The following is a 24,810-nucleotide window of genomic DNA, read 5'->3' as shown; positions in this document are numbered from 1 at the left end:
CTCCGGACATGCGAGCCATAGCACAGGCTGACCTGATCGTCACGACACCAGAGAAGTGGGATGGAGTGAGCCGCAGCTGGCAGAACCGCAGCTATGTGCAGAAAGTGGCCATTCTCATCATTGACGAGATCCATCTTCTGGGTAAAGCGTCTGACAAAACACCACTAAAACTGCCTTCCCACTGCACAAACGACAAGCCACAGACTGGAAGTCGCTAGCTGTTTGTTTTTAAATGTCTGACAGTTTTTAAATGTTATTTCTGTTATTTTTAAGTTTAATATTGGTTTCATTTTACCTTTATTATACAAATTTGACAATTTTTTGATTTGCTGGTAATAAAAAAATAGTATTGATAGTTTTTAAATGTCCTATCTGCCATTTTTAAGTTAAATATTGGTTCCATTTTACCTTTATGATGCAAATTCGATAATTTATTTTAATGTATTGCTAATAAAAAAAATTGTATTGATACAGTTTTTAATGTCATCTACCATTTTCAAGTCATATGTTGGTTACAATTTACCTTATATGTAAATTTGACCGTTTTTTATTGTATTACTAATAAAATAAATAGTGTTGATACAGTTTTTAATGCCATATCTGCTGTTTTTAATTAAATGTTGCTTGCATTTGACCTTTATGATGCAAATTTGACCATTTTTGATGTAAAAGTTTTGTTTTTTACAGTTTTTAATTGTAATATCTGTCTTTTGTAGGTCTAATAATGGTCCCATTTTACCTTTAAAATTTAAAATTTGACTATTTTCGGTGAAATAAATAGTATTGATGGTTTTTAAATGTCATATCTGCCATTTTTAAGTCTAATATTGATTTGATTTTAAATATATTGCTAATAAAAGAAATAATGTTGATGCAGTTTTTAAATGTAATATCTGCCTTTTTTAAATCAAATATTGGGGCAAAATTTTTGCCATTTTTGATGTATTGTCAATAAAATAAATAGCACTGATAGCTTTTAAATGTCATATCTGGCCTTTTTAAGTCTAATATTGATTCCATTTTACCTTTGTGATGCAAATTTGACCATTTTTGATGTATTGCTGTCAAAGAAATGGTATTGCTACAGTATTTACTTTTTGTTTGGCTTCACAGGTGAAGACCGAGGGCCGGTTCTTGAAGTCATTGTGTCCAGAACCAACTTTATTTCATCGCACACCTCAAAAACGGTCAGAGTAGTAGGACTGTCCACCGCGCTGGCTAATGCACGAGATCTAGCCGACTGGCTGGGCATCGGACAGGTTAGAAAGACCACTGCGATATACAACCTGCAATATTTTACAATTGAACATGTTTTTGATCAAACAAATGTTTTTCTTTATATATATATATATATATATATATATATATATATATATATATATATATATATATATATATATATATATATATATATATACATAATATTATATTATATTAATATGAAGAGTTTAGACGCAAAAATCTCTAAATGCCATCTGAGATTTTTCTGTAAAATGAGCATTTTATCATGTTCCTGTGTGTATGTTCAGTAACATTAGTTTTGTGGCAAAGAATAAGTCCTTTATCTGGTCTTTAAAGTTTAATATCTCAACATAAACAAAAGAGGCTGAGAAAAAAAAAAAATTCAATGGAAATTTTAGACGGCACTTAGAGGTTTTTGCATCTGAACTCTTCATATATTATTTATAAGTGCGTGTCTAGGTTATGATATGTAATTTTTTGTAACTGTCCAATGCAGCCCTTTTTGTTCCTGGTTGGTAGAAAGATAGATAGATAGATAGATAGATAGATAGATAGATAGATAGATAGATAGATGGATGGATGGATGGATGGATGGATGGATGGATGGATGGATGGATGGATGGATGGATGGATGGATGGATGGAGGGAGGGAGGGAGGGAGGGAGGGAGGGAGGGAGGGAGGGAGGGAGGGACGGACGGACGGACGGACGGACGGACGGACGGACGGACGGACGGACGGACGGACGGACGGACGGACGGACGGACGGACAGACAGATAGATAGATAGATAGATACTGTAGATAGATAGATAGACAGACAGACAGACAGACAGAGAGACAGGCAGGCAGGCAGATAGGTAGGTAGGTCAATAGACGGATGGACCGATGGACAGACAGACAGGTAAATAGGTAGGTAGGTAGCCCGTTTGATAGACGGACGGACTGACGGATAGATTGATAGATCGTTAGATAGATAGATAGACAGACAAACAGACATACAGACAGATAGGTAGGTAGGTAGGTAGGTAGGTCGATAGACGGACGGAGCGATGGACGGACAGACAGGTAAATAGATAGGTAGGTAGATCGCTAGATAGACGGACGGATAGATAGATAGATAGATAGATAGATAGATAGATAGATAGATAGATAGATAGATAGATAGATAGATAGATAGATAGATAGATAGATAGATAGATAGATAGATAGATAGATAGATAGATAGATAGGTAAGTAGGTAGGTCGGTAGGTAGGTAGGTAGGTAGGTGGGTAGGTAGATCGATAGATGGAAGGACGGACGGACGGACAGACAGATGGATGGATAGATTGATGGACATACAGTCAGATGAATGAATGGATGGATGCATGGGTGGACGGATGGGTGGACAGATAGATACAGTAGCAATTTATATATATATATATATATATATTATTGTATAGTTTTAGGTTCAATTCTCCTTCCTCTTCTCGAGTTTGCTATGATTTAATAACAATTCCTTCAGTTCAAATCAAGCAAGAATTCTTGGTCCCCAAATGCTGTATTAGCTTTTTTAAGTTGAGTTGTGCATCATAGATGGCTCTGCTTTCAGTGGAATCATGCTTCACTTTCCCCTGTGATGATTACGTCTGAAACCAGTAGAATAAGCATATTATCTGTACCACTGTATTAACCATAGCGTCATTATCATCCCGTTTCCATTACAGACGGCCGAGCGAACGTTCTGTCAGTCGTCCTATATGCGTATGTGTGCTCACAAGGGTCTATAAATAACCAGCAGCCCTCTCTCTCTCTCAGCGTGTAGCAGCATCGGTGGTTATGTAAACGTTGTTTTACTATTGCTGAAATGTCACCCTACTAGACAGACGGGGAAAGCAAGGGCTGGGGGTCTCCATAAATCTGACGTGCGCTGTTTGGACTGAGGCGCGTCCCTAGCTGCCCGATCCATTATCCGGCCCTTTAAATATGTGCACACACGCACACAGGTCCGGGCCACTTGTGTGAGAGCGCGGTTGTGGGACAGGGGACAATGACGGGCTGTAATTACCCCCAGATGGGCCACTCTGTCAGGCACACAGCCAGCTGGGCACTCCATCTCTCGCTTTATTACAGTCTTTCTCACTTTCTGGCCCTGTTTTTGTGAGCCCGGCCTTATTTATCTCCTGTCTGTCTGTCTTTCAGGTGGGACTGTTTAATTTCCGGCCCTCTGTTCGCCCGGTGCCATTGGAGGTTCATATTCAGGGCTTTCCGGGGCAGCATTATTGCCCTAGAATGGCCACCATGAACAAACCAGTATTCCAAGGTATAATGCTGGAGTAATATGCAGGTTTGCTTTCGAAATGCAATAGATTTGTGTAACTTTGATCGTACCTTGCTCTACAATTTCATGTGTGCTATAATAAAGGGTAGTGAGCATTTAAAGTGATCAAAGCATACTTCACAGTTGAGTTAATGCTATTAAATAACACACGTTCTTGTTTTAGGACAATTTTTTTGATCCACTTTTAATGTTTTCTAATATTTTCATGTGCTGATTAAAGGAGACAACACATTTGTAAACATAATAGTTTTATGACTCATTTCTAATAACTTCTAGTTATTTTGCAAGATGCTGTAGTATTCAGCTTAAAGTGACATTAAGAGGCTTAACTAGATTATTTCGTTAACTTAGGCAAGTCATTTGGACAAAGTAACCAATCAAAAAAGGGGGCTAATAATATTGACCTTAAATAAAAATAATAATAATAATAATAATAAAATTGCTTTTATTCCAGCCAAACTAAAAGAAACGTTTTCAAAAAAAACTATTATATTTATTTATTTATTTATTTGTTTGTTTATTTTGATTTATTTATATATTTATTTGTTTATATTTATTTATTTACTTTTATTTATTTATTTATTTTGTATTCATGTATTTTATTTTATTTTTATAATTTATTTATGTATATTATTTTTACTATTTATTTATTTATTCAATTAATTTAATACATTTTTTATTATTTATTATTATTTACATTTTTGTATTTTATTTTTACTATTAATTTTATTATTTACATCTGTGTTTTATTTGTATTATTTATTTTATTTGATTATTTATATTGTTTTTAATATTTTTATTTTTGTATTTTATTTATTTTTTATTTTTAATATTTATTTATTTTATTTTATTATTTGTTTTATTATTTATTCATTTAATTTAATTTTTATAATTTAATTAAGTATTTATCTATTTTATTTTTATTATTTACTTATTTTATTTTTATAAAATTTTATTTATTTGTTTATTTATTTATTTATTTATTTATTTACTTACTTACTTACTTACTTACTTACTTACTTACTTACTTACTTACTTACTTACTTATTTACTTATTTAATTTTTCACTCTCTGTTTCTTCTGTCCTGCAGCAATCCGTACCCATTCTCCTGCCAAACCCGTCCTGATATTTGTGTCGTCCCGTCGGCAGACGCGGCTCACAGCTCTCGACCTCATTGCCTTCCTGGCTACTGAAGATGACCCCAAACAGTGGCTCCACCAGGACGAGAGAGAGGTCAGATACAGTATCATCCTCAACTCCCTCATTACTTTTTGTCCAAAATAATGCTTCAGCACATGCATTTCTCTCACAATATCCCAATAACTTTTTCCCAAAGAGAATGCCTTTTGCTTTTCTCTTTCCATCCAAAAAGATTAATAATAATAGTAATAATAATTGTAATAATAATTAAACACCTAATCAAACACTCCAGAATCAACTCATCAGAATGTTAGAAGAGACTCCAAAACCTGAAGTTAATGGGTCAGATAAGGGAGACATCAGAAATATGTATTGTTGGTGTGCCTCCAGGAACATGGTTGGGAAACACTGGCCTTAATGGGTTCAAAAATGGTAAAGCTCAATTGTTTAACTGTAGGAGAGACGTAAATGAGAATATTTTTGTTCCTTTAAAGATCATGCTTGTAATTTTTAACATCAGTACGTTCCATTGTGAGTTTCTCCTGTGTGTTTTATTCCTCTTCTCTTGCTGAAGAAGCTCAGTATCTGTTTAACGGTGATTACAGTACGGCTCAGCGCAGCTTCTAGTGCAAAAGCCTGTGTCATCTCTCATTAAATTCCTCTTTCCGTTCCACTCCATGCCTTTGGATCATTTCAAGATGTGAACAAACACTTTTTTTTTCGTTCTCTTCTGCTCGCCCTGTCGCAGATGTCTGCTAATATTTTCAAAGCTCTCGATTAGAGAGCTGGGCGGCGGAAAAAAAGGAATGCTTTCGTCTTTCCAATCACAAAGTAATCACGTAAAAATTGCAGCCTTACGGAGGTGATAATTCCTTTAACAGCTCACGCGTGATTGGTTACATCAGAAATACTTCAGAAAAACATAAACACACATTCATATCGGCAAACTGCAGAGCTCGGAGATAAGTCCAGATGATGAGCCCCTTAATAAATCATTTAGGGTGCATCCGGAGAGTACTGATAGCGCTTGACTTTTTCCACATTTGTTTATGCTACAGCCTTATTCCAGCATGGATTAAATGAATTGATTTCCTCAACATTCTACACACAATCCCCCATAATGACAATGTGAACACAGAGTTTTTGAAACCTGTAAAATCACATGTACATCAGTACTCACAGCCTTTGGCATGAAGCTTTAAATGGAGATCAGGTACTTTCTGTTTCCTCTGATCATCATGTTTCTGCTTTATTGGAGTTCACCTGTGCTCAACTCAGCTGATGGACATGATCTGAAAAGGCTACACCTGTCTATATAAGGGCCCAGGGTTGACAGTGCATGTCAAAGCACAAACCAAGCATGAAGACAAAGGAACTGTCTGTAGACCTCCAAGACAGGATTGTCTGGAGGCACAAGGCTGGGGAAGATTACAGAAACATTTCTGCTGCTCTGAAAGTTCCATTGAGCACAGCGGCCTCCATCATCCGTAAGTGGAAGATGTTTGACCACCAGGACTCTTCCTAGAGCTGGCCGGCCATCTAAGCTGAGTGATCAGGGAGAAGAGCCTTAATCAGGGAGGTGATCAATAACCCGATGCTCACTCTGTCTAAGCGCCAGCGTTCTTCTGTGGAGAGAGGAGAACCTTACAGAAGGACAACCATCTGTGCAGCAATCCACCAATCAGGCATCTGTATGGTAGAGTGGCCAGACGGAAGACACTCCCCGCCTGGAGTTTGCCAAAAGAAGGACTCTCAGAGCATCAGAAACTAAACTCTCTGCTCTGATGAGACTCAAACTGAACAGTTTGGAGTGAACTCCAGGCGTTACGTTTGGAGAACAGCAGGCGGCGCTCATCAGCAGGCTAACAGCATCCCTACAGTGAAGCATGGTGGTGTTGGCATCATGCTGTGGGGATGTGTTTCAGCAGCAGGAACTGGAAGACTAGTCAGGATAGAGGGAAAGATGAATGCAGCGATGTACAGAGACATCCTGAATGAAGACCTGCACAAGAGTGCTCTCTACCTCAGACTGGGGCGACGCTTCATCTTCTAGCAGGACAATAACCCAAAGCACACTGCCAAAATATCAATGGAGTGGCTTCACAACAACTTGTTGAATGTCCTTGGTGGCCCAGCCAGAGCCCAGACCTAAATCCTATTGAACAGAGAGATCTAAAAATGGCTGTACACTGTCGCTTCCCATCCAACCTGATAGAGCTTGAGAGGTGCTGCAAAGAGGAACGGGTAGAAATACCCAAAGACAGGTGTGCCAAGCTTGTAGCATCATATTCAACAAGACTTGAGGCTGTAATCGCTGCCAAAAGTGCATCAACAAAGCATTGAGCAAAGGCTGTGAATACTGATGTGATTTATCAGGTCTTTTACTTAGATAATTTAATTTAATAAATTAATAAATAAATAATAAATTTACAACAATTTCAACAAATCTTTTTTTCACTATCTGCAGCTCGTTTGCTTATTTGCATGTGTTTTGCGAATATGCATGTGTGTGTGTGTTGTGAAATTGTTAAAGATATTTTCTCAGTTTGTTAGTGTTTTGTAGTAAGCACATGTTTTCTTAAACTTAAGCCACCGTAATTATCTCTCTTAGTGCGATTTTTAGAGTGATAGCTGAGCCAGAAGTGAAATGTCTTTGGCGAGCTGTTGATTTAATGGATGTGTGTATGAGTAAAGCACACATTGGCTTTGGCTGTCTGTCTTGTGTTTATGAGGCGGCTCCTGATGATAGTGCTGTATTTTTCTATTACACTGATCTGCAGGCCCATAAAGCATGTGTTTTATGAGCACAGCCTCAGTCTGCCCTGTTAAAGAGCCAATAAAGCACATTAACACATGCAGAGAATACGCTATGACTTCTGCATATGTGTGTGGAGCAGAGACATGAGGATTGAAAGAGTAGTTCACCCAATTAAAGCATCATAATTCACTCATTATTTATTATTTTCAATTTGTTAAATCTCATTCATTAATTTTCCTTCCGCTTAGTCCCTTCATTAATCAGGGGTCGCCACAGCGGAATGAACCACCAACTTATTCAGCTTATGTTTTACGCAGCGGATGCCCTTCTAGCTGCAACCCAGTACTGGGAAACATCCATACACACTCACAATCATACACATACACTTTGGACAGTTTAGTTAATCAATTAGATTAACGGGGGGAAACCGGAGCACCCGGAGGAAACCCGCGCCAACACGGGGAGAACTTGCAAACTCCACACTGAAACACCAACTGGCCCAGCCGGGACTCGGACCAGCGACCTTTTTGCTGTGAGTCGATCGTGCCGTCCGGATCCTATATCTTCTGCCAGAATTCAACAATTTGGTTTTACCTTTTTTTAATCCATTGTGTCTGGTAAAGCATTTTTTAGTTTAGCTTAGCATAATTTATTAAATTGGATTAGACCATTAGCATATTGCAAAAAATAAATAAATAAATAAAAATGTTTTGATAATAGTTCATTATAATTTATAATATAATAATAATAATAATAACAATAATAACTCATTCATTTTCTTCTTAGTCCTTTATTAATCTGGGGTCACCACAGTGGAATGAACCGCCAATAATAATAATAAAATAATGTAATTTATTTAATATTTATTTGAATGTTTGTTTATTACTGAAATGTTGATGATTATAATAATTTATATGTAATCGTGGTGCTTTTATTTGATTGATTGTTGCTAGTGCTGTCAAAAGATTAATCGCGATTAATTGCATGTATACATTTTGTGTATGTAAATAAAAACTATTAAAATATTATATATATATTTATTTATTTTTGTATATAATTTGTATTAGATATACATATTTTAATTTATAAATATAAAAAGAAAACTATTTCTTAAATAAATGCATGTATTTGTGTTTACGGATGTATGTGTGTGTATATGCATAGATTAGGTCAAAATTATTCGCCCTTCTGTGATTTTTTTTTATTTTTTATTTTTGTAAATATATTTATTTTCAGATTTCAGGAATATTTTTTTCTTCTGGAGAAAGTCTCATTTGTTTTATATCGGCTAGAATAAAAGCAGTTCTTAATTTAATAAAAACAGTTATAAGGTCAATGTGATTAGCCCTCTTACACAATAGTTGTTTCAGTGGTCTACAGAACAAACCACTGTTATAAAATGGCTCGCCTAATTACCCGAACTTAACCTTATTAAGCTAGTTAAGCCTTTAAATCTCACTTTAAGCTGAATATAAGCATTTTGAAAAATATCTAGTAAAATATTATGTTATTATCACGATCCTTTAATATGACATGAATATAAATTTCCAAAAGCATTATTTAAAGTGGACTTCGCAATTCTGATTATGTACGGTTCATGCATGAACAAATATAATACAGTGGGATTTTAAGCTATTTTGAAGTTTGACCCAAAACCGAAAATGCCACCTTTAGCTGATCATTTTTAGAGGTCAAAATTTGATGCATCCCTACTAAAATCAAACTAAATTAATATGAATTCTGAGTTTCCATGCATGTGATTTTCATTCATGCTACTTGTGTAAACTGACAAATAAGCATTTCAATGTAATTGGCATCATTGCCATAAAGAAAATTAAGTTTTACCAAAATAGCGAAACCCTTTCTTGGTTTTTTGAGTAGGCTTGTATAATGCAGCCCTGTCAAAATGTTTCTGTCAATGTTTTCAAAAAAGTTTGAAACTCTTAAGCAATACTAGTTTTGGATTATCTACAGAACAAACCACTGTTATATAATGGCCTGCCTTATTACCCGAACTTAACCTTATTAAGCTATAGCTTTTTAAATGTGAGCTGAATACTAGTGTCTTGAAGATTATCTAGTCAAATATTATGTGCTGTCGTCATGGCAAAGATAAAAGAAATCAGTGATTAGAAATTAGTTATTAACACTGTTATGTGCAGAAATGTGTTCTACATATAAATGCTGTTTTGAAGCAACGTGAGGATGAGTAAATAATGAGAGCGTTTTGATTTTGGTCTGGCCTGTGGTTCTCCGCATGTGCTGATGTCTCCAGCATTCAGGCTGTGTGTTCCAGTGATATACGGGACGTCCCGCTGCTTCCCTGCACTGGAGCGTGTAACGGCCCGAGTCCCTGCTGTTTGACTGACAGCCGGCTGCCTTTAGCTGTCCATCCAACAGCGCTTCCTAATCTCCCTCCATTTATTCCCACTCTTCCCTGTCCCGACATTTCCATCTCTTTTCTTTCTGTTTTTTTATATGTACAGTTGAAGGCAGACTTATTTGCCCCCTGTATATTTTTTCCCCAATTTCTGTTTAACGGAGAGCAGATTTGTTTTCAGCACATTTCTAAACTTGACAGCTTTAATAACTCATCTCTAATCACTAATTTATTTTTACTGTGTCATAATGACAGCACAGAATATTAGACTAGATACTCGAATTAGACTAGAATTCAGCTTAAAGTGACATTTAAAGGCTTAATTAGCTTAATAAGGTTAAGTTCGGGTAATTAGGCAGGCCATTGTATAGCAGTTGTTTGTTCTGGAGACAATCCAAAAGAAATATTGCTTAAGGGGGCTAATAATATTGAGCTTAAATTGCTTAAAAACAATTAAGAACTGCTTTTATTCTAGCTGAAATAAAACAAACAAGGCTTTCTCCAGAAGAAAAAATATTATCAGACAAACTGTGAAAATTTCCTGAATCTGTTAAACATCATTTCAACTGTATGCTCTATCCTGTGAAGAGTGGTCAAGCAGCCAGCTTTTCTAATGTCTAATGTGTTTTTTTAGATGACTGACATCATCGCCACCATCAGAGAGTCGAACCTGAAGCTGACCCTGGCGTTCGGGATCGGGATGCATCATGCAGGCCTTCACGAGCGGGACAGGAAGACGGTGGAAGAACTCTTCGTCAACTGTAAGATTCAGGTAAGCTCTAATTCGCAAACATTCCCTATTCTATCTATCTATCTATCTATCTATCTATCTATCTATCTATCTATCTATCTATCTATCTATCTATCTATCTATCTATCCATCCATCCATCCATCCATCCATCCATCCATCCATCCATCCATCCATCCATCCATCCATCCATCCATCCATCCATCCATCCATCCATCATCTATCTATCTATCTATCCATCTATCCATCCATCCATCCATCCATCCATCCATCCATCCATCCATCCATCCATCCATCCATCCATCCATCCATCCATACTTCCATCCATCCATCCATCCATCGTTCTATCCATCTATCTAAGTGACTCAGTTGTGTATTATCCCAGCTAGATGTGTGTGAATACCTGTCAGCTGAGTGAATGTATGTATGAATCAGTCATGAAAGATGAATTGATTTATTTGAACAAATCCAAGTGAAACATTTTTCTTAACACAGCGTGCTGTCTCTCGGGTTTAGTCTCTCTCTCTCTCATGTTGATATAATGCAAATGTGATATTTCACACATTGATATACTGTAGTAGCAGTGAAAACAGTTTAGCATGTGATGCACTATTTCTTCAAATCAGTCTGGCATGCATTTGTGTTTATTTTTATTTATATATACATTTATATACATATATATATATATATATATATATATATATATATATATATATATATATATATATATATATACATATATATACATATATATATATACATATATATACATATATATATATATATATATATATATATATATATATATATATATATATATATATATATATATATATATATACTCACTTGCTGTTTTCAAGAAACGACTAAAAACTCAACTATTTAGTCTCCACTTCACTTCCTAATCTGCAATTGCCTCTCTGGATATCCCACTAACTGTACTTTAAAAAAAAAAAAGGGGGGGGGGGGGGGAATATATATATATATATTACTAATACTTTCCTTCTTAAACTTTACAGACCTGAAACTTGCCTATAGCACTTATTCGTTGTTGCTCTTATAGTTATGTAAATAGCTTCCTTGTCCTCATTTGTAAGTCAGTTTGGATAAAAGCATCTGCTAAATGACTAAATGTATATATATATATATATATAATAAACAACTTTTGTCTATATATGGTGATGTCAAAGCTAATATTTTCAGGATAATGATTAATTTTTTGTTTCAAATGTTAAATGTTAAATGTTAATTTGTTGTGTCAAATTCATAATTGTTTTTAGAAATAAAAGTTGATTGAGCATAATGAAATTAAGTTGTCAAAAAAAAACTCAAGAATTGTGTTGATTCAGCTCATTTAGAATAATTAGTTTGATCAATCAGTGACGATTTATTTATTGGGTGTATAATACAACCAATAAAATTGTATGCAGTCTTTAATTTACAGATGAAGATCTTTAAATAAAACTTTAAAAAGCTTTTGATAAGCTAAAGGAATATTTAATTATTTAATTTACTAGTACGCTTATTTTAGCACATTCTGATCAAATAAATAAATGTCTTGAGTACAAACTTTCAGTTGCATACTTCAGTTGTACAGTAAAATGTGCATCTCAGCAAATAAAGTAATGCCATATGTCCACAATCCCACACACATACTCAAAATACACCCTGTATCTGATGTTTTATTTTATTTTTTTTAATTAAACATCCTGAGACGCACACATTATTCTGCAAAACTATGTAGTGTTGGTAGATAAACCAGTTTCAATGCATATGTATATATTAAATACACGTTCAGTTGCCTCTTCTGCTGTTAAGCATGTGTCTCGGCCACTTTAATTAAAATACAATCAGGATTTATTTAGAGAGTGTGTGGGTTTGCTCTATGCAGACATATGGTGTTATTTTATACGCATTTACTGTATATTGAAAGGTTTTTTTAGAGCGTTTTGAGTGTTTAAAAGTATGCTAAGTCTTTACTTTTAATCATTTAAATGCACATTTTCTGAAAAAAATAAGGAGGTCGATGGATGTCAACTATCATTTATTTATTCATCCATTTTCCTTCAGCTTAGTCTCTTATTTATCAGCGGTTTCCACAGCGGAATGAACCGCCAACTATTCCAGCATATGTTTTACACAGCGGATGCCCTTCCAGCCGCAACCAAATACTGGGAAACACCCATACACACCCATTCACACAGACACACACACACACACACACACACACACACAGTACAGCCAATTTAGTTAATCAATTCCCCTACAGCCCATGTGTTTGTACTGTGGGGGAAACCAGAGCACCCGGAGGAAACCCACGCCAACATGGGGAGAACATGCAAACTTCACGCAGAAACGCCAACTGACCCAGCTGGGACTCAAACCAGCGACCTTCTTGCTGTGAAGCCACAGTGCTAACCACTGAGCCAACATGTCGCCCTATTTATTTATTTACATCATGCCCACTGTTGTCCAATGAAATAATGTTCATATTAAAGGAGGCATATTATTTTCCTTTTTAAAAGATCCTAGAGCTCCTAGAGCAGTGGTCTCAAACTCTATTCCTAGAGGGCCGCAGCTCTGCATAGTTCAGCTCCAACCAGCTCCAACTCACACCTGCTTAATAGTCTATAGCAGTCTTGATTACCGTAGTTGGATCAGCTGTGTTTGATTAGGGTTGGAGCAAAACTGTGCAGAGCTGCGGCCCTCCAGGAATCCAGTTTGAGACATATGCCCTAGTGTGTGTGTGAAGTTTGAGCTCAAAATACCACACAAATGATGTTCTCTAGCTCTCTGAAACTGACCCCTTGTAGGCTTTGATGCTTATTGTGGTGTTTTGGTGTCTGTCGCTTTAAATTCAAATGAGTTGTGCTCTTTTCAAAAGAAGGCGGAGCTGCATATGCCTTTGTGTCAGCATAGTGGCAGATTCAAAAACAATAGTGGGCGGGGCTGTTTAACTGACAGAACACATTTCTAATCATAATAGTTTTGATAATTCATTTCTAATAACTGATTTCTTTTTATCTTTGCCATGATGACAGTAAATAATACTTGACTAAATAATATTTCAAGTACTCAGCTTACCATTTAAAGGCTTAACTAGCTTAATAAGGTTGAGTTCGGGTAATTAAGCAGGCCATTGTATAACAGTGATTTGTTCTGGGGACAATCCAAAACTAATATTGCCTAAGGAGGCTAATAATATTGCCCTTAAAATGGCTTTTAAAATAATTAAGAACCGCTTGTATTCTACTGTGATTCTGTATGCTGTAACCTGCTGGGGAGGGGGACTGTTGGAGAAGGAGAAAAACAAATTAAATAAGCTTATAAAAAGGGCAGGTTCTGTTGTGGGGTGTGCACTACCTACCATAGAAGAGATTGCACAGAATCGAATGCTGGACAAATATTGTCAGTATAATGAACCACGATAGTCATCCCCTTTATGATACAGTCCAAGCGTGTGCAAGCTCTTTTAGTACAAGATTAATTCAACCCTGGTGTTACAGAGAAAGATACAGGAAGTATTTTTTACCAACAGTGATCAGATTGTATAACCAAAGTCATAGCAGATGAATTGTGCTGAACTTGAATTAGATATTAGATATGGACAAGTGTTTACTCGTTGTTTTTGGAACCAAGGTGTGCAGTATGAAATGTAATTTTATTATTGTTTTTATTTGTATGTAACATATTTATCTATTTTTAGTATGGAGAGCTCTGCTGTGACATGTGAATTTCCCTCCGGGGATTAATAAAGTCAAACTAAACTAAACTAAGCTATTCTAGCCAAAATAACACAAATAGGTTATAGATAGATAATAGATCCGACTAGATTCATAAAATTATAGATTCTTATTATCTATAGATGGATAATAAGAATTCCTGAGTCTGTTCAACATCATTTGGGAAATATTGGAAGAAAGACAGGAGGTTGAGTAATTCTGACTTATGTATGCTTACTATTCAAGGTGTTAATTGCGACGAGCACGCTGGCGTGGGGCGTCAACTTTCCTGCCCACCTGGTGATCGTAAAGGGCACAGAATACTACGACGGAAAGACCAGGCGCTATGTGGATTACCCCATAACAGGTAACTTCTGCGTGCGTGCGTGCGTGCATGCGCGTGTGTGTGTGTGTGTGTGTGTGTGTGTGTGTGTGTGTGTGTGTGTGTGTGTGTGTGTGTGTGTGTGTGTGTGTGTGTGTTTCTAGTACTTGGGTTGCAGCTGGATGGGCATCCGCTGTGTAAAACATATGCAGGAATAGTTGGCGGTTCATTCCGCTGTGGTGACCCCTTATAAATAAAGGGACAAAGCCGAAGGAAAATGAATGAACGAATGAACATGTAACATAATTTCAAATGTTAATAATAATATCACATTCAGGACAAACCAGATTCCTCACAGCAGCTCACTTCACGTCCTCTGTTTGCTCAGTATAGTGTTATTAGCCCTCCTGAATGTTTGATGGAGAGAAGATTTTGTTCAGCACATTCCTGAACATAACAGTTGTAATAACTCATTTCTCAAAGCTGATTTCTTTCCTCTTTGCTACGATGACAGCACATAATATTTGACAAGACATTGTTCACTAGTGTTCAGCTTAAAGTGAGATCTTCTCCATTCCAGATGTTCTCCAGATGATGGGGCGGGCAGGGCGGCCGCAGTTCGATGACCAGGGCAAGGCTGTTATCCTTGTGCACGACATCAAGAAGGACTTTTATAAGAAGTTCCTGTACGAGCCGTTCCCTGTGGAGTCTAGGTGTGTACAGAGCCATAAATCTCCCGGTCTGTCCTTTGTGTTAATGGAGCAATTGCATCGTTTTGCATGTGACATTTGCAGTGAAAACTCAAAACATAAATGAACAGAGTACATGTTAACATTATATTAAAACATCAGTTCATATTTTACAACACTACTAAATACAGAGTTCTGGGGTCAGTAAAGTATCAATCTGTAAACATTTGTTTACATATTAAATGAGGAAAATAAGCATGCGTTATGATGTGACTGAAAAAGTGTCTGAAAAGAGCTTTAAAGAATTATTAAGGAAATGGACGTCTGTGTTTTGAGCAGAACCTGCATTTAACCAATCAGAGTCTCGTCTCTCATTCCCTTTAAGAGTCAGTTGCGCCTCACCATGGTGTATTTGCTCTTTACATATCGGAGTGTAAAAACTGAACGCTTCAGTAGCGAGAAAACAGTTAAACAGATCATCTGCAGCACGAGGATAAAGAACGAGCCTCCTCCATTCAGCCTCATTACTTTACTCCTTTACTTTAGTGGAGTGAGGAAACTGTCTCCACTGAACACATCCATTAGCCCACATATTTAATTTCTTTTATTAAGCACAAAGATTTGTGTCTAAACTATTTCTAAATTCAGTTCTAAAGGAGTAAATGAACAATAATAATGGGGGTGTGGTCAGAAAACTGAGTTATCTCCAAACACACGTCCTGTTCTTATCCCCATATGCTGATGCAGACGTCTCCAAAACCCCACAGCTGGACAAATCTAAACGTGTGTTTACTAAAGCAAATATAAATCTGCATATAATAAATAATACTCCTAATAATAATCACATTATACAGATGCAGATCATCATGAATAATCCGAAAAATTCCCCCGATTTAAAAGCTTCGGTATTGATGTGTCAGACGTGAAATTGGCACTTTTGTGTGACTTTGGTAAATCAAATATAATTGTGTGAAAAAACTGACAGAGACATTTCTGAGTATTTGTTTTTTTTTAGATTAATATGGGATTTCTGATTGACAGAAATGTCTATCTTTGTGTCTCTTCAGTCTTCTTAGTGTGCTCTCCGACCACTTGAATGCAGAAATCGCAGCAGGCACGGTCACCTCAAAGCAGGACGCCATGGATTACATCACCTGGACGTATTTCTTCCGCAGACTGGTCATGAACCCTAGGTACTGCATGTACATCAAGCACGCACACACACACACGCACACAATACTACTACTGTTATTATTATTACTATTATTATTATTATTATTAATAATATTATTTTTATTACTATTATTATTATTATTACTATTCCTATTATTATTATAACTATTATTATTATTATAACTATTATTATTATTATTATTATAACTATTATTATTATTATTATAACTATTATTATAACTATTATTATTATTATTATTATTATAACTATTATTATTATTATTATTATTATTATTGATTTTATTATTATTATTATTATTATTCTTACTATTATTATTATTATTATTATAACTATTATTATTATTATTAATATTATTTTTATTATAACTATTATTATTATTATTATTATTATTATTATTATTATTGCTATTATTATTATAACTATTATTATTATTATTACTATTATTGTTATTATTAATAATAATAATAATAATAATAATAATAATAATAATGTTACTATTATTATTATTATTACTATTGTTATTATTATTACTATTATTATTATTATTGTTATTACTATTATTTATTTATTTTATTATTATTATTACTACTGCTATTTTTATTATTACCACTACTATCACAAAAGTTTGAATGTTGATTCTTCAGTCATTATGCAGATAGCCTTTTCAGCATAAATAAATAAAATACAAACAAACATTATACCTGTTTTTATTGTTTGCTAATACATTTCATAACAAACTAGCATTGGTTATTTTAAAACAAACAATTTACAGGATTTATTAATCTAGTCAGATATATTATCATAATACAATATTGCAAATAAATCCATTAATGCATGTATTTAAGGCAAAGCAACAGGATTTTAAGGAGCAGCAAATAAAAGAAAGTGAAAACCCCAAACTGGCTGAAAATAATCCTCTAATCTGCTAAATAGAAAATAAACTAACAAAAACATCTTAGACAGTGGAGTTTTCTCCGTGTTGTGACGTGTATGTCACATGACATCTAAACTCTTCGATTCCCAGGGCAATTCGGAAACCAATGATCAGGGATCATGAAAACGAGTATGTGCAAAATGGTAACAGCGTACCACAACTTATACATGAACAACATCAATCTCTAAATAATTAATTAACTAATGCATTTTTATTTAAGTAATTTCATATGTAATTACATACAATAATGTCTATAATTTGTAAACAGCATTTGGATATGCACTCACTGTACATGCTTTTCAAATAAACAAACAGCAAATAGTCAGCCTCAATAACTAAAATAAATAAAAACAGCGTGAATTCATGCAGAATTAGAACAATTACTTGTTTTATTAATTGGCCTGGTGGGAAATGCAAGCTGTTGAGCGAAAGCGCAGCGACTGGACTGCAGCAGAATATAAAGACACGGAAAAACATCTTCAGCGGGCTCATTACTGACTGCGTTTCCATGGCAACTTCATCGCTGGACACAGTGACCACAGTCCAGCCCAGACAGTTTACACCTCCATCACACAACAAGGGCCAAAGGATCACGCACGCACACACACATGCACACACACGCTGGCCTCACGGGGTCGAATAGGGCAGCACAGACATCTGCCATGAATAGAAGAAGATGATTCCAGAACATTCCACTGACATTTGCACGCCTGTCAGGCCACATTAAACATAAAGACCTGTCTGTGCCCTCTCCCGTACTGCAAATACGCACAGCCCAAATACACACACTCACTCCTCAAGTACTGTAATAATCAAACGCTCGGCGAGGCCCATATTCTGCACGCTTTTCATTTTACTTTTTCCCCTGACGTCCACTTGTACTCTTAGTCAAGAGTCGTAATTGAGTTTTTATAGCCCTTCTTGCTCGCTTTTCTCTGACCCCATGAATTTAACTGTTTTTGCTACTGTACCTTTAAGGGTTTTTTAAGTACTATGATTGGTGTGGTCAGCCTTAATGTTAAACAGCGGAGTTCAATTGGCTGAGGGATCAGGTTTTAATACATAGGCAAGATTTTGAAGGTGAAGGTTGAAGGTGAATGTGAAGCTCTCGACAATCAAAGGAATCTATGTGGTGATGGAGATAAGAAGCTGATCAGCCTGTAGCAGGAGAATCCTGGTTGAGACCCAGAACAGAGCCAGGATGATGGAACCAGAGCTGACTGATTGAGACGATGACTGAGAGTCGTAGGGCAGGGGTGACCAACCCTGTTCCTGGAGATCAACCTTCCTGCAGATTTCCATTTCAACCCATATTAAACACACCTGCCTGTAATTATTAAGTGCTGTTCAGGTCCTAATTAATTGATTCAGGTGTGTTTGATCAGGGTTTGAGCTGAACTCTTTAGGAAGGTCGATCCCCAGGAACAGGGTTGAGCACCCCTGCCGTAGGGGGACACAAAAGATCTGGAGAGCTACGGCAAATGCAGAGTTGAAGATTTGGAAGACCATGTTGGAGTGACTGAGGGCTAAAGGGAAGAAGGGGCCAAATGGGGGGCAGAGGAATCAAATCCAGACGAAGGAGTGGAGTCTTGATGTGGAGACAGGTGGGCAACTGACCAAGGCAGCACAGGAAGGAATAGAGAGCCCGAGGCAGCGGCTGTGCTGACGGACCCCAATGGAGTCAAGGTAGAGCCAATGGGTCAAATGGTTGAGGTGAAGTCCAGGCCTTGGATGTGAGAGGTGGAGATAAGGGATTCACGATGCCAGCTGGAGCTTGCAACTGGTGGCCACCCCTGGACTAGACTTTCTTGGTATATCCACACTAGCAGATGGATCTGGCTGAAGGGTTTTCAGGGGCTAGTAAAAACTGGGCCAGTGAACTGGTTAGCAGGGATAGGGATGATGGAGAACGAGGCTGGGTGGGACCCACCTTGCAGCTGGAGATAAGAACTTGACAGGTGTGGATCTGGAAGACCATGTTGGAGCCGGAGTGACTGAGGACTAAAGAGGCTGAATGGGGCTACAGGGACAAAAGGATGAAGTGCAGATGGAGGAGTGGAGCCTTGAGGTGGAGACAGGTAGACGACTGACCAAGGCAGAACTGGAGGGAATAGAGAGTCCGGGGTGGACCACAGTGGAGATGAGGGAGTATGAAGCCAAGATGGAGCCAATGAGTCAAAGGGCTGAGGTAAAGTCCAGGTCTTGCATGTGAGAGTTGGAGATAAGGGCTCCACAAGGCCAGATAGAGCCTGCAACTGGAATTTTTTGGTGAATCTACACTAGCAGATGGATTTGACAAAAGGTTTTGCAGTAGCTAGAAAAGACAGGGCCAATGAACTGACTAGCGCGGACAGAGATGAGGGAGCAGGAGGCTGGATGGGACCCACCTTGCAGCCGAAGTGACTAAGGACCAAACGGAAGGAGGGGCTGACTGGAGCCGGAGGGACAAAAGAATAAAGTGCCGATGAAGGAGTGGAGTCTTGATGTGGAGACAGGTGGGCAACTGACCAATGCTGAACAGGCGGGAATAGAGAGCCCGATGTAGCTGCTGTGCTGACAGACCACAGTGGTGCATGGAGCCAATGTAGAGCCAATGGGTCAAATGGTTGAGGTGAAGTCCAGGTTTTGTATGTGAGATGTGGAGATAAGGGATCCACAAGGCCAGATGGAACCCATAACACAAGTTTTAAAATTAAGCTAGTGGAGACTGGGCCAGTGAACTAGCTAGGAAAGATAGAGTTAAAGGAGTAGGAGTGCTATTTGGAACCAGCAGGGACTCAAGATACAAAGGTGATGGGAAAATGTGTGGGGTAACCCAGGAGGGTGAAAACCAAGAAGCTTTCTCGAAGACCAGCCCAATGTACTGGCTGCTATAGACAGAGATGAGGGAGTGGTAAGGCTGGCTGGGCCCAACTTGGGGTTGAAGAAGAGAAGCTAGCCAATGAAGGAGTGCTGGGTGCAACCAGCACTACCTCAGTAGATGGAGATGAGGAGACCTGGTGGGATCAGCGAGGTCAGTGAAAGCCCAAATACCTCTTTTAAACAGCCAGCAGCAGGTTGACCTAGGAGTGTGGATAGGATCCTAAACCTCTAGAGGTACTTGCATGGCAATATATGCTCCACACACTTGGACAGACATTGCTTTAGGCTCTGGTCTGGGACAGAGATCCACTCTCCAACTCTTGTGATATGTGCAGTGAGATGTTTGCTGGATAGACTGTGGTTCAGGTTTTGGTTGCACATGGTTCCACACACCCATTCCACAAATGCAGTGGAACTCCATTGAGGAACATACATGCGCAGGCCAGTCTTGGACCTATTGGTAGAAAGCACAGAGCAAACAGTCCATAAAGGTGGTAAGGTTAGTCAGTTTATTAAAGTCTCTCATGTAATCTCACTGCTCCAGTCACTAAAATTTTTGGAACTTAAGTACAAGAAGGATAGTCTGAAAAGAAACGCACTGATAAATATTGAAATGCCTTTAAAATGATAACGGAGGGGAAACAGATATCTAATGTAAAATTACACGCTGAAAAAAAAGGTTTCTGTTTTCTGCCTGATGTGTCACGAGTTTTGAGTCTAGAATTAGAATTTTTAATTCCTATCATGAACGTTAATTACATGAGCTGTCCTCAATTAACATGTACCTGTTCTTAATTAACATTCGCTATCATACATTTCATTCAGTCGTAAGTAATAATAAACAGTTTATTTTAAGTTATATGCTAATTATTGTCATCATCAGTTCAGTTTCAACAGTAGGTCTTTTTTCAGTAGTTTTTTTAACAAAACTTTGTTTTATTCCTCATATAGTTTATTTAAGTGATTAAACTATACAGATTTTTTGTCAGATAGAATAATAATATCCATTGTTGTTGTTTAGATTAATTCTCTGTTCCACAAAACCAATTTGCATTGGGACACCTTGACGGAATCAACTTAAAGTATTATTTTTTTTACAAACTAAAGTGGATTATACATAAAACAATAAAGATTTGTGTTGTTCCCAGCCCAAGCTCATTCTGAAAACTTACCCCCGCGGATGTTTCCGGAGGTACGTATGGCCGCATTTGGTTTTTTCAAGCAAATGCTACAGGGCAGTGTGACGCCACTCGGCTAACGGCTCGCCTCCTCCGTGTGGAGGACTTTCCCGCCGCAAGCAGTTTGTCCAGTTAGCTCATCGTGTTACATCGGCAGAGCGGAGGCCTGGAGGAGCCGGGCGCATTCGACGACCGGGTTCAAGTCTGGCAAAGAGCAGTTCCAGAAATCAGATAAGACAAAAAATAGAATCCGAAGAATAAAGCTAACAAGTTTGTATCGGGGCGAGAATGTGGTAAAATCCGAAAACGCGGTCAAAAACGGCATGTTTTGCACGGCTTTCGTAAATCGACGCTTAGGTTTAGGGAAGGAGGAGGAGGAGGGTAGCCAGGTCCGCTGATTGGCTGGCCGCCCAGTCAATCATTCAGTCATTCAGCCAGTCGGTCAGTTGGACAGATGGTCGCTCGACAGTAGCCTCCGGCGGCTTTTTACACGAGAACAGCGTGGGCGCGAATGACTTGCGTGCGCTCGCAAGAGGCGTTTGAGAGACGTGAAAAAGCGTGCACAGCAGCCTCTCTCAAATTCGCGAAAACAAAAACTGCACAAATACTTACCTCCCGGGACATATTTCGCGGTCTCCAGAAACGTCCGCGGGGCTACGTTTCCAGAATGAGCCTGGGTTGGTTGTTTCACCTTATTCTAAATAAGCACTGTGAGCAAAATCTTCTTTTTTTAATGTAACCCAATGACACGTTGAGGTTGTATATTGTGAATAGGAAACATCAGCTCCATCTATCAGTGTGCTTTTGTGGCGCAGTCCCCCAGACAGCCGTGATTCACTGGAGATGAGCAGCTCTATAAGCAGACAGCTAACCCAGAGGTGCCATAAAGACCTCACATCAGACTGAGAGACAGCGGCTCAATGACAGCCCTATTTAATCAGCCCTATAGGTGTTCACTGCAACACGCAAAACTGTCTGAGAGAAAGGCATCAGTGTGGCCGCCTGTAGAAAACCAGACAGTTTATCAGTTATAATGATAGACGGATAGGTGTCATTTAGCATTTGATGTTTACATGTGTGTGTGTCTTGATCTTGCCAGATTAAAGAGTTGATTAAAGACTTGCTTTAATTTAAAGGCTTGTTAATTTATTCATTATTGAACAAATGTTAAACTTGTTATCCTTTAATATATATTACATTGTTATGTCAGTATAATTGTGTAAGGCAGGGGGTCAACAATCTCGGCCCTGGAGGGTTGGTGTCCCTGCATGATTTAGCTTCAACTTGTCCTTAACACACCTGCCTGGATGTTTTAAGTGTACCTAGTGAGACCTTGATTAGTTGTTCAGGTGTGTTTGATTAGGGTTGGAGCTAAAATTTGCAGGACACCGGCCCTCCTGGAACAAGTTTGGTGACCCCGTGGTGTAGGGAGTTGGGGTACAATGGAGATGAAGATCCAAATGCAGCTTTATTAAAGAGAATCATCAAGCAGGCAAAGGTCATAACAGGGGAAAACAGGAGTATAAGGGTAATCCAGGAGCGTAGTCAAAATAACAGTCGAATGGTCAGGACAGGCAGCAAAACAACATGAACGATAAACAAGGCAAAGGTCAAAACACGACAAGGCAAGACATGGATGATGCTTCGTAATGCTCACTTACTCAGCAACGATGTGTATGTGTGCTGTGTTTATAGTCCATCTGATAATTCTCCAGCAAGCTGCAAATGCTTGATCACCGGTGATCGGGACAGATTGTTTTGAAAAGAGAACATGAGAGAATGTAAAAGAATTTAAATGTATTGTTCCTCCCACTGACCCGCCCGGCAGCATGTAGATAGATTTTGGGCTGCATGATATTGGGAAAAATCTGACATCGCAATATTTTATTTTGCTTCCGTATACAATACCTGACAAAAGTCTTGTCGTCTATCCAAGTTTTAGGAACTAAACATAATAACTAGACTTCTAGCTGATCATTTAGTATCAGAAGTGTCTCTATGAAAGGCGAAAGCCTCTAGATTTTGCTTATTTGAGCTCAATAAAATCTGATCATGGCTTGATTTTGACTGATTTCATTAGTACCGTAAGGTCTGACTCTGCTTCGACTCAACAGAAATAATGTCCAGTATAGAATATAAAGTCCTGCTGCAGTGGAGACAGAATGAATATTGTGTCTGACTTCATCATGAGCTTGGAGGACTGCATCCATACATCTCTGACATGACTCACATCACTGATTAATAAAGTCATCTGGAACGGCAAAGAAAGCCTTCCTGCAGGACTCCCAGAGCTCATCAGGATCCTTTGGATTCATCTTCAACGTCTCATTCATCTTACCCCAGACATGCTTAATAATGTTCATGTCTGGTAACTGGGCTGGCCAATCCTGGAGCACTCTTTGCCTTTTTTACAGTATTAGAAGCAGCACTATCCTGCTGGAGAATTGTCCCTCTCCTGTGGTTTGTAATGTAATGGGCAGCACAAATGTCTTGACACCTCAGGCTGTTGATGTTGATCATCCACTCTGCAGATACTGAATGGAACCCCAAACCACAATTTCTCCTTCACCAAATTTGACTGATTTCTGCGAGAATCTTGGCTCATTGTGGATCTACTGTATTTGCACCTCCTGCTCTCAACGCAGTAGCAAAACACAGTAAAATGTCTTCAGAGTGGCGCGGGGGTGAAACGCATGGCTTGTTTGATTGTAATAATCAGAGAGAGGAAGGTCACTCATGGCTGTGGTGTAAGGATGTGAAGCTGCAGCTCTATAGTTTATTTGAATGCTCTTATTCTCCTCTTTCAGCTTTGACCGAGACCTGCTTCTGAACTGTGGAATAATGCGAAGCTATGAAAAATTCACCAAGCGTCTGTAGTCTTGCGTCCTTTTAGTTATGTACTTACACACACACACACTTCTCTCCACCTGTTAACTGTTCAGAGATGTTCCAGCTGAAACCGGCTCTGCAAATTATCCTGCTTGACATGAAGCACTCAAGAACAGCAGTGTGTGTGTGTGTGTGTGTGTGTGTGTGTGTGTGTGTGTGTGTGTGTGTGTGTGTGTGTGTGTGTGTGTGTGTGTGTGTGTGTGTGTGTGTGTGTGTGCATGTGTGTGTGTGTGTGTGTGTGTGTGTGTGTGTGTGTGTGTGTGTGTGTGCATGTGCGTGTGTGTATGCGAGCATTTGTTTGTGTGCACCTTCTATTCCTTACATTGTGGTGACCAAATGTCCTCACAAGTATGGCAGTACCGGTAAATTATAACCTTGTGGGGACATTTTTTCATCATTGTGTGTGTGTGTGTGTGTCTTGTATACCTTACG

At 38.1% G+C, this 24,810-nt stretch overlaps 1 protein-coding gene across 2 annotated transcripts in view; it reads left to right on the top strand.

Moving 5' to 3' along the window:
- The window catches only part of ascc3 (activating signal cointegrator 1 complex subunit 3), a 263,272-nt gene that overhangs the window by 209,129 nt on the left and 29,333 nt on the right, over positions 1-24,810 (top strand). For both annotated transcript variants that reach the window (XM_087286373.1, XM_087286372.2), the window contains exons 27-34: positions 1-141; positions 1,114-1,259; positions 3,421-3,541; positions 4,651-4,793; positions 10,473-10,610; positions 14,556-14,676; positions 15,212-15,344; positions 16,388-16,513. The exon at positions 1-141 is cut by the window's left edge and continues 26 nt beyond it. In XM_087286373.1, coding sequence (XP_087142499.1) covers positions 1-141; positions 1,114-1,259; positions 3,421-3,541; positions 4,651-4,793; positions 10,473-10,610; positions 14,556-14,676; positions 15,212-15,344; positions 16,388-16,513 — 1,069 coding nt within the window. The remainder of the gene's footprint in view (positions 142-1,113; positions 1,260-3,420; positions 3,542-4,650; positions 4,794-10,472; positions 10,611-14,555; positions 14,677-15,211; positions 15,345-16,387; positions 16,514-24,810) is intronic.

Source organism: Danio rerio, chromosome 16 (genome assembly GCF_052040795.2).
Source record: "Danio rerio strain M-AB ecotype USA chromosome 16, GRCz13ab, whole genome shotgun sequence".
Taxonomy (NCBI): domain Eukaryota; kingdom Metazoa; phylum Chordata; class Actinopteri; order Cypriniformes; family Danionidae; genus Danio; species Danio rerio.
The sequence above is the reverse complement of the archived record's forward strand: the minus strand, read 5'-3'. Positions and strand labels throughout refer to the sequence as shown.